Source organism: Carlito syrichta, unplaced genomic scaffold (assembly GCF_000164805.1).
Source record: "Carlito syrichta isolate Samal-C Ts95f unplaced genomic scaffold, Tarsius_syrichta-2.0.1 Scaffold109667, whole genome shotgun sequence".
Taxonomy (NCBI): Eukaryota; Metazoa; Chordata; class Mammalia; order Primates; family Tarsiidae; genus Carlito; species Carlito syrichta.
Window position 1 is genome coordinate 181311 of NW_007053763.1, and position 16391 is coordinate 197701.

Sequence of the window (16391 nt, forward strand, 5' to 3'; positions counted from 1 at the left end):
GCTATACAAGTGGACATCGTACAGGTAAAGTTTGGGCCTCCCTTTGGTCCCTACTTTGCCTGGTTTGAAATCAGGTAACCTTATTGATGTTATGTTTATGCCCCGCCCCACCCCCCGTAGTATCCTGCTATGGCCAATCTCTTTCTTATAGTATTATGGTAAATGTTCAGGGTCCACTTATGAGTGAGAACATATGGTATTCAGTTCTTTGTTTCTGTGATAGATCACTGAGTATGATCAACTCAGGTTGCTGTGAAGTCCGTATGTTTGTCCTTCTTTATGGCTGCATAGTATTCCATCATGTATATATACCACATTTTTTTAATCCAGTTCAGTTTTGATGGGCAGCACAGTTGGTTCCATGGTTTTTGCTATTGTGAATGCTGTGGTAAACATGCTACACTTTTAATTTTTCTAACTTTTTTACTGTTTTGTAATAACACTTAGCCGAAAAACACAAACACATTGTATAGCTACACAAAAATATTTTCTTTATCTTCTTATTATGTAAGTTTTTTTCTATTAATTTTTTTTTAACCTTTCAAATTTTTTGTTAAAAACTGAGACACAAACACACTCATTAGCCTAGATCTACACAAGGTCAGGATCCTCAAGGCGTTGCCACGCGATAGGCATTTTTTAGCTAGATCATAATCTTATGGGACCACTGTCATATATGCGGTTTGTTGTTGACTGAAAACATCATCATGTGGCGTGTGACTATATATACACTTAGCTTAATTTCTTTTGTATAACTAGTATCACAGTCTAAAGTAATTGAGTAGGTTTTCATGTTCATTTTTAAGCAAAGAATGACAATGTGAAGAAAGACAGTAATCTGAGATAGCGACCTCAGATTTAGTTCCATTTGCATTGGTGCACTTATCCGTTTTGAAGCAGTTGCAAAATTTTTGTGGCTATTAACTCATCTATATGTTTGTAGATATAGTACATGAAAATTGCCTTTGAAATAAAGCTGTACAGAGTGAAAATAATAAGTGTTAAAAGTGCTATTTTTAATAATTATGAAACATGCCAAAACTCTGACACCTTCTTTGTGAATATACTTTTGCATTCTCAAGATTATGAATCTTAATCATTTGATTTTTTAAGAGTTAACTAATACTCAGTGGAAAGTATTTTAGTTGTGCAAGTTCTCAAAATAAAGTCTTACTGAAATAAAGTGTCATAATTGAATAATTGTAGAATAAATAGATTATTAAATATATGATCATTTGGGGAGCCAAGTTATTTATCTTATCTAGGACTGGGTAGGAAATTTTATTAACTAATAACTTTTTGCAAGCAGCTTATTTACTATATTGTTACCTCTTATCCTACTTGCAAGTTGAATGAAAAGCATTTACTCTCTAAGTTTACTCTCTAAATTGACTAAATAGCTTCACTTTAGGTAGTAAACTGTTTAAGCAGTTTATTTCTATATTTAATCAACTAGCTATCAGTTGTTACTGGGTTTATTTTTGAATATCGCTGCTTTTATGACATGGTAATCATTTAGAAAGTTGTCCATAAGCTTTTTGAACTATATAAAGTAAAACTGATAACTTCTTCTCAAGAGCTTACATATTATGTGAGTGACAAGTATGGCCTTAACATAAATGATCATTTTTTCATTATGTAATAACAAATAATTATTAAAGCCATATATACTTATTGTGATAATCATTACCCTCTGTCTTTAAATAGTGGTTTTGACCACTCTAATTTATATTACACAAGCCATCTCATATATTAAAGGTGGTATATTTAAATATTGTTTGATATTTAATACAACTATTGAATGTTCCTATTACTTTATGGTATACTTGGGATTCAGTGTTTTGCATTACGTTAGTAGTATCTATTAATGGTTAAGTAACTGAAATGATGTTTTAGGTAAAAATAATTCTGTTTTCTGACATGTAGTTCAGTTTCTTTTTTAAAAGATGCCTTACTGTAGTTCATATTCAGTGTATTTAGCTGTTTATTATTTTTAATCCTTTTCTGTCTCAATTCTAGAATAACTTTATGTATATTTATATAAAGATGCCAGGTACTTTTCGGAAAACATACTGTTGCTAATACTCTTCCCCGAGTACAGGAAAATCAGTATAGACAGCCCTCAAATATCTAGGTAGGCATTTGATATGCAGGTCATCTTTCATATCACTGCTTTTGAGCTGGCTCTGTTAACCTGTGTCCACTGAATGTAGTAGAAAGTCCATTTCATATTTAGTTTGCCCAGTCTCTTTAAAAACACTGATATACAAATCTTCACAGCACTCTTTGAATTTTATAACTTTAAGTTATGTTGTTACTGTGAAGATATCAAGTGTTTTAAGCAAGATGACTCAGATGTCTTATATTGATCATATGTAATTCAGAATATGACAGAATGTTTTAAACATTTCACGAGATCATGTCAGTTTTGGTGTTTAAAGGATTTTAGTATAGCTCCCTAACTGGTATGTGCTAAGAACTTGAAATATGTTTTAGTTGCTTGTGATTAGGGAGTAGACACAAAAATTCCTTATTTTTTATGTTCCTTTTTTTTTTTTTCCTAAAGACACCTAGCTGCTGGGCAGAAGAGGGAGGAGAAAAGAGGTCACATCAGCGTTCGGCATCATGGGGGAGTGCTGATCAACTAAAAGAGGTAAGTTATTTATCTTTTCAGTTTAAAACCTATTTTGGTCCTAGTAAATTACTATTTCCTGAGTATAATATATATTGCATTTTTATTGTTTTTGTTTTGTTTTGTTTTGTTTTGAGTTGGTGTCTCACTCTGTCTCCTAGGCTGGCATACAGTGGCTTGCTCACAGCTACTGCAACCATGACCTCCTGGGCTCAGGCGATTCTTCCGTCTCAGCCTCCAGGTAGCTGGAACTACAGGTGTGTACTGCCACGCCTGACTAATTTTTGAGTGTTGAAGAGACAAGGTTTTGCCAAGTTACCCAGGCTAGTCCCAAAACCCAGGCTCAGCCATTCCTCTTGTTTGCACCTCCCAAAATGCTGGGATTACAGGTGTGAGCCACCATACCTGGCTTTAATAGTACCTTTAAAATTTGTCCTAACCATTTCTCTTTCAGAGACTAAGGGGTTGCAGTCTACATTTTGATGAACAAGTCTGAGTTTACCTTGTTTGTATCTTTCATGTCTTTTATAAATATTTGTTATGTGCTTAGTTAGCTTTGGCCTTTCCAGAATGAAGTCTGATTTTTTGTAATAATCTCTGTATCTTGTTCATTTTGGTTATCTTTTGTTCTCCCTTCAGCTTGCTTGTTTTTTAAATTATAGCAACTAGAGCAATTGGTCATAGCTCCGTAAAATGCTGGAATCATGTTTTTGGTTTCTGATAGCCTTTATGTTCTCCAGCATACTGTTGCCCTTTGGAACCTGATAGTACAATAGGATCCATGGATTTTAGAAATAGTTTCTCTGACCCTTTAAAAATTTTTTATGAATAATCAAAGTATATTTATGTATATTTTGAATTATTTTTCCTGATAGTTTTATCTTTTATTCCTCTAAATTCTTATCTATTTGTTTTTATAAAACCACAGAAACTTGGAGCTGAAAGGTTGTGTGGTCCATTTCCTATAATAAATGCTTCTTTAAGAGATGATCATCTAATCTCTGTTATGGTCATTCTTAGTGAGGAGAACTCATTACAAGAGAATCATTTCAGTTGTTTTAGTTTGAATTGTTAAATATATTCTTTTACATATTGAACTCAAGAGTTATACCACTTAGTTTTGACTTAGCCCTCTGGATCAATAGTGAGTAAGTCTGCTTTAAAGTATTTAAAAGGCTAGCAATAAGTCATTTTTTTCCTCCAGGGTAAGCATCAACATTTTTGTCAGTTTTTAAGAAATAGATCATAGTTCCCAGACCGCTTAGTATCATTTTTAAAAGTTTGGTGTAGGTGAACCATAACTGGACTATAGCAGTACACAATTCACTATTCAAAAGGAAGGATTGGCATGACTAAGTAAGATTTGATTGCTCTCTCCAGAAAGCAATCATACAACTGAATAAAACTATCAGAGCAACTGTTTTAGTGCTCTGGAAGTTAACCAAACAAATTGAGAAGGTTTATTCATGAAAACTCATAAACTTCAGGGTAAGAATAGCACAGATTTGTGATCTGGTGCTCTTACTTTTCCTTTCTTCCTTTCCTCATTCTGTTGTGTGGCATTTAAATCAGGATGGAGCAAGTCTGGAAAACCAGCAGCTTTGCTGCTGCTGATAGAGATCATTTGATAGAGAATATTGTAGGTTAAAGTAGTGACCTTGGTGGCTTGTGAACAGGGAGGACCAGCAGCTGTGCTAGCCTGAGGTTGTAGTCCAATTTGGAGCAAGCAACAGACTCTTGGACTGGTGGGATTTAATAGACAACTTAAGGAAGTAAGATAGTCCTGGGGCTTGATAAATTACCCACAAATCCTAGGTTGATAGGAGGCTGTAGACATGCACAGCAGAGAATAAAGTGGACCCAACTCACCCACACATTCCTGGCCAGTGGAGCCTAAGAACAGGTGCAGAGAAGAGTCAAGAGGGCTCATGGAAATAAACCCCAAGGCATATTTGTAAAAGACCTGGACCTTGAGTGTCCTCTGCCCACACACAGATTCCAGCAGTAGGGAGTGGAAGCCTTATTGTCTTGAGATGTTTGAACACAATCTCTGATCAGTCTTTAGCTGAACATTAAGGTGAGCCCTGGAGACCTGCTTAAAATATATATTAAAAAGCCAGGCTAAGAATAATGTTGTAGAGACATCAGTGGTCATACATTGCAGAAGAAACAGACCTTTAGGCTGTCAAGAAACAACAAACAAGACAATAACAACCCTCAGGTCTCCAAGGGAGAAGAGTTGCTACAACATAGTGTCTGAAATGTCTAGCATTCAACAAAAAAAGTAAAGATATGCTAAGAAACAAAAGATATGCACATACCCAGGGCTAAAAATTCAATAGAAACTGTATCTGACTGTCTCTCTTACATTATATTTAGCAAAGACGTTAAAGCAACTTTTGTAAGTATCTTAGAAGAAATAAAGGTAACCATGTTTAAGGAATTAAAGGGTAGTCGAACTTCAAGGAGTCAGTGAATAAATAATTTCTACAAAGAGATAGGCATTCTAAAAAAGATGCAAACAAAAATTCTAGAGTTATAAAGGATAGTAACTAAAAATAAAAATTCATTAGGCGGTCTCAGTGGCAGATTTGAGATGACGGAAGAATCAATGAATTTGAAGATAGGTCATTAGAAGTTATCAACCCTGAAGAACAGAGAGAAAAAAAGATTAAAGAAAAATTAAAAGAGTCTCAGAAGGCCCGTGAGACAGCATACACAAGTATAAACACATATACTTAATGGGAGACCCAGGAGAGAAGAAAGAGCAGAGAAAAAAAAATTTGAGGAAATAATGGCAAAAAACTTTCTAGATTTGATGAAAAACATTTTGTAGATTCATGAAGCTCAATTAACTCCAACTAGAAAAATACAGAGGGCGACAGAAAGAAGAAAATGAGTCATCACACATAGGGAACTACTAATACCTTTACCAGCTAGCTTTTTATAAAAAAACAGTGGGGACCAGAAGGCATGACATACTCAAAGTGCTGAAAGAGCAAAAAAAAAAAAAAGTTTATCAGCCAAGTATTCTGTGTCCAGTAAAACTAGTCTTCTAAAATGAAGTGAAGGTGAAAAAAGGTATTCCCAGATAAAGACTGAGAGAATTTTTGTTGTCAGGCTGTCTTATAAGAAATACTGAAGTAAATCTTTAACTGAAAGGAAGTGATAGCAGATGTTGATTTGACTCCATAGGAAGCATTGGAGAGTACTGGGAATAGTAAATATGTGAGTGAATATAAAAGAGTTTATGATACTGTTTTGTTGGATTTATAACATCTATTTTATATATATATATATAAAGCAATAGCACAAAGGACAGTTGTGGGAAAAGACATATATTAGAGTGTAGTTTCTATTTTTACTGCAATTAAGTATTATGTAGATTGGAATAAACATATGTATTATAATTCCTAGCACAGTTGCTAGGTTGCTAAGAAGATAATTCCAAAAAGTAAAAAAAAAAAAAAAAATCACAGGAATTAAAATGATATATATCACATCACAAAAGAAAGCAGTAAAGGAAGACTAGATGAACAAAAAAAGAGGTGACACGAGTAACAAAAATGGCAGATGTAAGCCCAACTGTATCAATAATTGCGTTACATGTGAATAGACTAAACATTTCTACTTAAAAGGCAGAGACTGACAAACTGGATAAAAAAGCAACACTCAACTTTATGTTATCTCTAATAGACACTTAGATTTATTTACTTATTTGTTTTTATTTTTTGAGTTGACTCATGGCAGCCTTGAACTCTTGGGCAGTCCTTCACCTCAGCATACTGAGTAGTTAGGACTACAGGCGCATGCTGCCATGCCTGGCTAATCTTTTTAATTTTTTCTATAGACAAAATTTTGCTATGTTGCTCAGGCTAGTCTCGAACTTCTGGGCTCAAGCAGTCTGCTTACCTTGGCCTCCCAGAGTGTTAGCTTACAGCCATGCCTACCTGACACTTTAAAGACTCAAATAGGTAGAAAGTCATAGAGCTGGAGTAAGTATATTAATAATATCAGACAAAATAGACTTGAAGACAGCTGTTAATGAAAGACAGGTAGAGACATTTCATAATAATAAAAAGGTCAGTATGTAAGAAAGACATAACAATTGTAAATGTGTATGCATCTAACAACAGTGTCCCAAAATGCATGAAGCAAGAACTGTAAAAGGAGAAATAGCAGTTATGTGATCGTAATTGGAGATTTCAGCATCCCATTCTTAACAGTTATTTGAACAACTAACTAGATAGAAAATCAGCAAGGTAATCTGAGTCTTCAACGAATATATTTGACCTAACCAACACATAGAAAACGCCATACAATGTCTGCAGAATAACAGAAATAAATCTTAGAAAATCCCAAATATTTGGCAGTTTAATAGCACTTTTTCATAACCCAAGGAAGATATTAAATATTTTTAACTGAATGAAAACGAAAACACAGCTGACCAGACTTTATGTGTGCTGCTAAAGTAGTACTTCGAGGAAAATGTGTACCCTTAATTTACATATCAGAAAAAGAGAAGTCTCACATCTGTTACCTAAGCTTCCATTTTAAGAAACTAGAGAAAGAAATGCAAACCAAACCAAAAGCAGGTAGAGGAAGGAGATAATAAAGGAGATACCAAAGGCCAACAAAGTAGGAAAATATTAGAGAAAAATTAATGAAACTAAAAGTTGGTTCTTTGCAGAAATCAGCAAAGTCATTTGTGCCGACCATGAAAAAAAAAGAAGGCACAAATTACCAACATTAGGAGTGAAAGAGGTGACATTACTACTAGCTATACAAAACTTGAAAGTATTATAAAAGAATATCATTAACAACTTTATGTTATCACTTTAGGCAACTGAGATGAAATGGGCAAATTCCTAAAAAGACACAAATTGCTAGAAAGATACTAATTACCAAAACTGTTCTAAGAAAATATAAACTTTTAATAAGTAGAGAGATTGAATTAATAATGAAAAATTTTCTGAAAAAATTGGATTAGACTGGTGAATTCTATCAAATATTTGAAGAAGAAATAACGTTAAGTCTTTACAAACTCTTTTTCTAGAAAACAGAAGAGGAGGGAATAGTTCCCAATTCACTTTATTGGGCCATAAGTTACTCTGATTTCAGAGCAGGGAAAGACACTTCAAGAAAACAGATGACTGTCCCTCTGGACCAGAAATGTAAAAATTCTTAATAAAATAATAGCAAACCAAATGCAGCAACATATAAAAGGGATTATATGAGTAAGTGGGATTTCTCTGAGGAATGTGAAGTTGGTTTAACATCAGAAAATCAATTAATGTCATACATTATATTAATAGAATAAGGGACAGGAATCACATAATCACGTCAGTTGAGTCAGGGAAAACATTTGACAGACTCCAACACCTATCATGGTTAAAAAAAAAAAAAGTTAACAAACTAGGAACAGAGGGAATCTTTCTCCATTTGTTAAAAAGTCTACAGATCATATCATATTCAGTGGGAAAGGCAGAATCCTTTTCTTCTAAGATCAGGAAAAAGACAAGTATGTCTGCTTTTATTCATTCTTGCACAGGAAATTTTAGCCAGTGTAGTCAGCAAGAAAAAGAAAAGACACCTAGATTGTAAAGAAGGCAGTAAAACCATCTTTGTTCACAGATAACATGATCATATATGTAAAAACTCCTAAGTAGTATACAAATATATTACTAGGACTAATAAGTTTGGTAAGGTTGCAGGATATAGATCAGCATAATTGCTGTTGCACTTACCAGGTATACCTTGTTTTGTTGTGCTTTGCTTTATTGCACTTTGAAGATGTGTTTTTTACTCATTGAAGCCTTATGACTGCCCTACATTAAACAAGTCTGTTGCTGCTGTTTTTCCAACACCATGTGCTCACTTCGTGTCTCTGTGTCACATTTTCCTAACTCTTGGAATATTAAAACATTTATTATTATTCTCTCTGTTATGGGAATCTATGACAAGTGATCTTTGATGTTTTTGTTGTAATTGTTTTGGGGTGCCACAAACCCACACTCATATTGGACAGCAAACTTAACTCAGAAATTTTGCGTGATTACTCTACCCATCTGCTGCACTCCCCGTCTCTCTCCCTTTTCTTGTGCCTCCCTATTTCCTGAGTCACAACAATATTGAAATTGCCCAATTAATAATCCTACAATGGTCTTTAAGTGTCCAAGTGAAAGGGAGAGTCACATGTTTGTCACTTTCAGTAAAGAACTAGAAATGATTAAACTTAGTGAGGAAGGCATATCAAAAACTGAAACAGGCCAAAAGCTAGGGCTCTTGCACCAAATAGCCAAGTTGTGAATGCAAAAGAAAAGCTCTTGCAAGGAATTAAAAGCACTATTCTAGTGAACACAGGAATGATAACAAAGCAAAACAGCTTTATTGCTGATAACGGATAAAGTTTGAGTGACCTGGATAGAAGATCAAACTGGCCACAACCCTTAAACCAAAGCCTAATCCAGAACAAGGCCCTAACTCTCTTCAATCCATGAAGGCTGAGAGAGGTGAGGAAACTGCAGAAGAAAAGTTGGAAACTAGCAGAGATTGACTTGTGAGGTTTAAGGAAAGAAGCCGCCTCCATAACATACAAGTCCAAGGTGAAGCAGCAAGTGCTGATTGAGAAGCTGCAGCAGGTTATCCAAAAGATCTAGTTGAGATTACTGATGAAGTTGGCTACAGTAAACAACAGATTTTCAGTGTATACAGAGCAGCATCGTATTGAAAGAAAATGCCATCTAGGACTTTCATAGCTAGAGAGAAGTCAATGCCTGCCTTCAAAGCTTCAGAAACCATGCTGACTCTTGTCAGGGGCTCATAATTGCTGATGACTTTAGATGGAAGCTAGTGCTTGTTTACCATTCTGAAAATTCTAGAGCCTTTAAGGTTTATGCTAAATCTACTCTGCTATGCTCTATAAATAAAGGAACAACAAAGCCTGGAATATAGCATGGTTTGTAGCATGGTTTACTGAATATTTTAAGCCCACTGTTGAGACTTGCTCAGAAAAAAAAAAAAGATTCTTTTCGAAATATTAATGCTCGCTGATAGTGCACTTGGTCACTCGAGAGCTGTGCTGGAGAAGATTAATGTTGTTTTCATGCCTACTAACACAACATCTATTCTGTAGCCTGTAGGCCAAGGAGTAATTTCAACTTTCAAGTCTTATTATTTAAGGAATATATTTCATGAAGCTATAGCTGCCATACATTGTGATTCCTCTGGTGGGTCTGGGCAAAGTAAATTGAAAACTTTCTAGAAAAGATTCACCATTCTAGATGCCATTAAAACACTCGTGATTCATGGGAGGAGGATGAAATATCATTGGAATGTGATTCCAACCTTCATGGATGACCTATAGGGGTTCAAGACTTCAGTGGCAGAAGTTACTGTAAATACAGTAGAACCAGCAAGAGAACTAGATTTAGAAGCGAAGCCCAATGTGACTGAATTGCTGCAATCTCGTGATCAAACTTGAATGGATAAGGAGTTGTTTCTTATGGATGAGCAGAGAAAGTGGTTTCTTGAGATGGAATCTGCTTCTGGTAGCGATGCAGTAAACATTGCTGAAACGACAACAAAGGATTTAGAATATTATATAAACTCAGTTGATAAAGCAGTGGCAGGGCTTTAGAGGATTGACTCTAGTTTTGAAAAAGGTCTATTGTGAATGAAATATCAAACAACACTGCATGCTACAGAGAAATCTTTTGTGAAAGAGTCAGTTGATGTGGGAAGCTTTACTCTTGTCTTATTTTAAGAAATTGCCATCGTCACCCAGTCTTTAGCATTCACCATACTGATCAGTCAGCTGCCATCATCATCAGCAGAAATATTATGGCTTGCTGAAGGATCAGGTGATCATTAGCATTATTTAGCATTGAAGTATTTTTACATAAGGTATGACACTTTTTTACCCCAATATGCTATTGCACACTTAACAAGAGTTAACTATAGTGTAACTATCACTTTTATACGTACTGGAAAACCAAAAAATGTATGTGATTTGCTTTATTATGAAAGTCACTTTATTGTAGTGGTCTGGTTCTGAGCCAGCAAAATATCCAAGGTGTATACTGTTATCTGACACTGTTGTTATAGTGTGAAAGCAACTATAGACAGTAAAAGTGGTCATGATTATGCTTGAGGAAAACTTTATTGACAAAAGCATGTGGCAGACTGGATTTGGCTTTAGATCACAGCTTCCCAACCCCTACTAAGTGAAGCCAGATGAATAAGACTACATGTTATGTGATGTCAGTTATATCAAAGTGACAGAAAAGGCAAATTTATAGAGGGAAAGAAGACCCATTATTGGTTGCCAGTGACTGGGAAAGTGGTGATGGGCAACAAGTAGACTCAAGAAAATTTAGGGGTGATGAAAAAGTCCTACAACTGGATAGTGATTATTGTTGTATAACTTTATAAATTGATTAAAACCTTACTGGATTTTACCCTGACAATGGACGACGGTAATGGAATATAAATTATACCTCAGTAAATCCGAAAAAAAAGGGGGGAGTGGGATAGGTATCAAAGCCCAGTGGGTTTTTCATGGTCGTTCATGAAGACATAAAATTTTATATGGTTAGATCTGGGACTGTAAAAATGATGGGAGTACATGGGTGAGGATTAAGAGTGCGAACAGGAAGAAGAGTTGTAATAGATGGCAGAATTAAAACTTGAGAAATTTATGAAAAACCCAAACTATTGTAGAAGTATAATATTTTTAAAAGTTACACACCACTGACATTCAGTGTATTGAAACAGTTTATCATCTGCTTCTTTGTCATGGGATCAAACTAAATATTCTCCCTTTCAGATAATTTGCTTCAGGATTTCTGATTAAAATATCAGTGAAAACACTAGTATAATATGCCTTCACTTTGCTTCAATCTTATAGGAATGCTGTGTAAATGTTTTAAATTAATAAGTAAATAAATATATTTTAGCTACACCAAAGACAAGGAAGAATCTCAACAGACCATAGAAACAGAAAGTAAGTCCTTAGTGATAAGTGATGTTGATGCTTACAGTAAGTACCTATTTAACGTTGTTGATAGGTTCTTGAAAACTGTGATTTTAAAGGATATATAACAAAACCATAGACTAGTTGATAGGAACAGTAGTTAAGTTCGTATGGCATATTTTTAGTCACAGAAACTGCCAAAATTTTAAATAAAGATATTGGAATAAATGTGATCTGTGCAGACATTTAAAAAATGCTAACAAAAGTAAGTTAATTATTTACCCAGCTATTTCAGTTGTGGGTCATGGGTGTCCATAGCCTATTCCAGCAGACCAGGGTGCAGAGTGAGAACTAGAAGACAGGATAGCTCTTAATTGCAGGGCACACTCGTCCACATATCCTTGCTTGTGCTGGGGTAGTTTAGACACGCCAGTGAACCTGAGAATGCGTATCTTTGAGATATGGGAGAAAACTGGAGTACCCAGAGAAAACTCACGCGGACTTGGGAAAAACATGCATGCTCTCTACAGACAGTGGCCCCAGCTGGGAGTCCTTTTTTTTTCCCCCCTCTCACCAATGTTAAAGCGAAATGTCATTCAAAGACCTGCTGTACAGAAACCTGGGTCATCTCGGCCAGAGCTTGAAAACTCTCATGGGAAGGAAAACCAAATGTATTTGGAAGGAGATTAAACTGGGCTCTCTATATAGTAAGGAACTGGGACTCAGTTTCTAGGCAGTGAAACTGTACCTGAAATAACTCTACCTGACACTGTTGTTGATTTCCTGTGGCCCAGGGATGCAGCTAAGCAGAAATGGAAATAGGAACCATGTGGTGTGTGTATACGTGGGATCTGGAATAGAGCTCTATCCATGTGGCACTAAAGCATCAATCTTCCTAATGTCAGACCTGCTCTAGAGCTATATAATTCCAGAGAGCTAGCCTGAGTAACCATGAAGCCACAAAGCAGGAGAGAATTCACAAAGGATGAAACTGTTACAAAAAGTGAGCTAGCAAACAAATATTTTAGGATGTATAAGGAAATCTATTGCCATAAACGACATCAGACACATTAAATAGGATCATTCACATGAGGAAATGAGAATAAGAACACAATCCAAAAGAAGAACTTATGAGTATTTGAGAATTTCTTTTCTTTTTTTTTATTAATCAATATTATTTATTATGGTTTTGTGGGGTACAGTTAAGGGTTAGGTGTATAATTACGTTTCATTCAGGCACCCTGTTGATAAGAGGTGTTTCCCCATCCCCAGACAGATATTTGCTACTGTTAATCCCATCCCCCTCCCCCCCATAGTTTCCCAGTACTGTCAGTCATTTTCTTATAGTATTATATTGGATGTTCAGGGTCCATTATATGAGTGAGAACATGTGATACTTGGATCTTTGTTTCTGTGAGAGGTCACTCAGTATTATAGACTCTAGTTCCATCCAGGTTGCTGCAAAATTCATGATTTTGTTCTTTTTTATGGCTGCATAGTATTCCACCGTGTATATGTACCACATTTTTTTTAATCCAGTCCTCTTTTGATGGGCAGCATGGTTGTTTCCAGGTTTTTGCTATTGTGAACAACGCTGCGATAAACATACATGTGCAGGTATCTTTTTTATAGAGTGATTTGAGGTCTTCAGGGTATATTCCCAGTAGGGGAATTGCGGGGTCATATGGAAGGTATTTGAGAATTTCAAATGAAACAGTAACTTGCTACGAGAATAGGAGTAAATAAGAATAGGTAGAATGAAAAAGGACAACTTGCAAATCTTATAAATAACAAAACTTGGTAAAATTAAAAATAAACTCTGGTGGATTAAATATCAAATTGACATTAGAAGAGAGAACTAGTGAATCAAAAGTTTCATTTGAAAGTCTGGATAATAAAAATATTTAAAACATGAAAGAAAAGTAAAGAGATATAGAAGATTAATTTAGGAAGTCCAGAAGGTAAGAATAGTGTAAGGGAAGAGAAATTTTTCAAAGATTGAAATTTGTTAGATTTGAATAAAGATAGATATCTTCACATTGAAAAAGCTCGCCAGTTCTAAGGAGGAGAAGCAGGAAGGAAAAAAAATCACCTCTAGGTATAGGGTAATGGAATTGTAGGTCAAGTATACACACACACATTCTAGCAAGTGCTGGGGGTCAGATTATCAGTGCATTTTACGTTGTGCCAATGTTAAGGAAATGAATTCAAGTGAGATATCATTTCTCTTTATGAAAAGATTGCTTTTCTTCCTGTGCATTATGTTTGCTGGAAGAGTGTTAATCCAACCTTTATTTAGATTTTACTAACTAAACAAGTGTATATGTGCCCTTTTCCATTGGTTAGATATGTGGTTCTCTGCTGAAATGCCACAATAATTTAAAATTAATATATAAAGGGTTATTGGGGTTTAGGAAACTTGCTAAATAAATAAGACTTTAAAGAATACTTGTAGCTTTGCAGACGCCACCTCCTTGAGCCTTTTCCCATCAGCCATGGTCAACCCCACCGTGTTCTTCGACATCGCTGTCAACGGTGAGCCCTTGGGCCGCGTCTCCTTCGAGCTGTTTGCAGACAGAGTTCCAAAGATAGCAGAAAACGTTCATGCTCTGAGCACTGGAGAGAAAGGATTCGGTTATAAGGGTTCCTGCTTTCACAGAATTATTCCAGGGTTTATGTGCCAGGTTGATGACTTTACACGCCGTAACGGCACTGGTGGCAAGTCCATCTATGGGGAGAAATTTGATGATGAGAACTTCATCTTGAAGCATACAGGTCCCGGCATCTTGTCCATGACAAATGCTGGACCCAACACAAACGGTTCCCAGTTTTTCAACTGCACTACTAAGACTGAATGGTTGGATGGCAAGCATGTGGTTTTTGGCAAGGTGAAAGAGGGCATGAATGTTGTGTAAGCCATGGAGGGCTTTGGGTCCAAGAATGGCAAGACCAGCAAGAAGATCACCATTGCTGACTCCAACTCTAATAAATTTGACTTGTTTTATCTTAAACTACTAGATCATTCCTTCTGTAGCTCAGGAGAGCACCCCCTCCATCCCATTTGCTCGCAGTATCCCTATAATCTTTGTGCTCTCGCTACAATTCTTTGGGTTCCATATTTTCCTTATTCCCTTCCACGTCTAGTTGGATTGCAGAGAAATAAAAACTAAATAACAAAAAAGAATACTTGTAATTTTTTATGGTATTCGAATTATACACATTTAATTGAGACAAAAAGGAGGAAAGGTAGATAGCTAAAGTAACTTTTTAGCATCAGCATTAGCCTTTAGTGATACTGCATTTGTTCATGTAGTGTCAACATCTGCATTAACATCAGCGGAGTAAGACTGTATGTTCAGTATTGTGTAAAGCATCTAGAATTTAGAAAAGTATTAGACACAGTCTGCGTCTCAAAGAGTTTAATTATATATAGACAAAGCAAGTAAGACTTTTAAGGGATAGCCTCACAAGGACTTTATTATTAACTGTTACTGTCCTTGCTCATTGAGAGAAGTTCTTCACCTGCTCATGGTGGAAAACTGGAATCTGATCACTTGCAAGTTCCTGTGGTCCCTTTAAGTGAGCAAATGCTTTCTCTCCCATAATAGTCAACGTCATCTCTTTTCGTGCTCATAGCTATTTCCTTTCCTTCAGCCAGAGCCTGCTGTGGTAGATGAAGGGATCCCATAGGCTCCTTTTCCCTGTCTTGCTCACCTCTTTTCTAACTCCACAGCTACTGTTTCTGATTTCTCTAGAGTTGGAGCTTAGGTAAAAAGAGGGAGAGGAATAGAAATGTTCTTTCTTGACTGCTACTGTTATGAAACCCTTTTACCTTTTTTGGACTTTACTGATTTTTAAGCTAACTTTCTTTTGTATTTTCATGGGTCTTTGAAGTTATATGTCTTTGCTGCATATGTCTTACAGTTCTGTCTTTCTGGATTTGTGAATCCCTAACTTTCTCCTTAGCCTTTGAATTCTAGAAATAAACTCCTGCTTCTCAGTTGCTGGACTCCATTTACCCTAGATGACCTTCTTAAGTAGAACGTATGACAGCCCTTCTCAGTGGCTCTCACCCTCAGATTTTCCAAATGGTTCCTGAGAAACTGTCTTAAATTTTTTTTCTGGTTAATGCCTGGAAGTTTAGACTCATTCTTACGCAACAGTAAATCTGCCTCCTCCTACCTCACCTTGAAAGGGTACTGAAAAGTATCTGGAGTGGGAATCAAATACCGGTCCACCATGTGACCTTAAGTGTGGAGAACATACATCACTATTTCCAAATTGTTCCATTAAAACTCCTCTCTCTTCATTTGAGACAGAGGAGGCAATATAACCTTTCAGGTCTTGGATATGATTATATTCTACTCACAGCTTAGTGAGTTAACTGTTACTATTTCATGGCTGCTGGCAGAAGACACAAGACTCTTGGTTTAGAGACAAAGGACTTTATTTACATCACACAAGTATCAAGAACATCAAGTTGATGTCAGTTCTTCTAGCTCCCAAGGCCCATGGGAGTGATGGGAAGGACGCAGATGGATGCTTCACCTATGGTAGATCATATTCCAGGAGAGGAACACTGAACTTGGGGAATTCACTGCTTTTATAGTAAGCAGAGGCAGACTTGCTCTTTGACCTAGAGGGAATGTAAATATTACTACTGTATTGTTTTAGCTTTTTTTTAAATTCTGATTTTGATAAAATTTGAAAATGATATCTTTATTATTCTTAAGTCTTTGAGTAAAAAGAAAGAAAGATCACAAGTTGCTTCTTTATTTCTCCAAC

At 35.9% G+C, this 16391-nt stretch overlaps 1 protein-coding gene across 1 annotated transcript in view; it reads left to right on the plus strand.

Annotated features, from left to right (window-relative positions):
* The window catches only part of GLCCI1 (glucocorticoid induced 1), a gene marked incomplete at its 5' end in the record, with an annotated part of 67631 nt that overhangs the window by 16592 nt on the left and 34648 nt on the right, over positions 1 to 16391 (plus strand). Inside the window, one exon of the mRNA XM_008068749.2 lies at positions 2567 to 2653. Coding sequence (XP_008066940.1) covers positions 2567 to 2653 — 87 coding nt within the window. The remainder of the gene's footprint in view (positions 1 to 2566; positions 2654 to 16391) is intronic.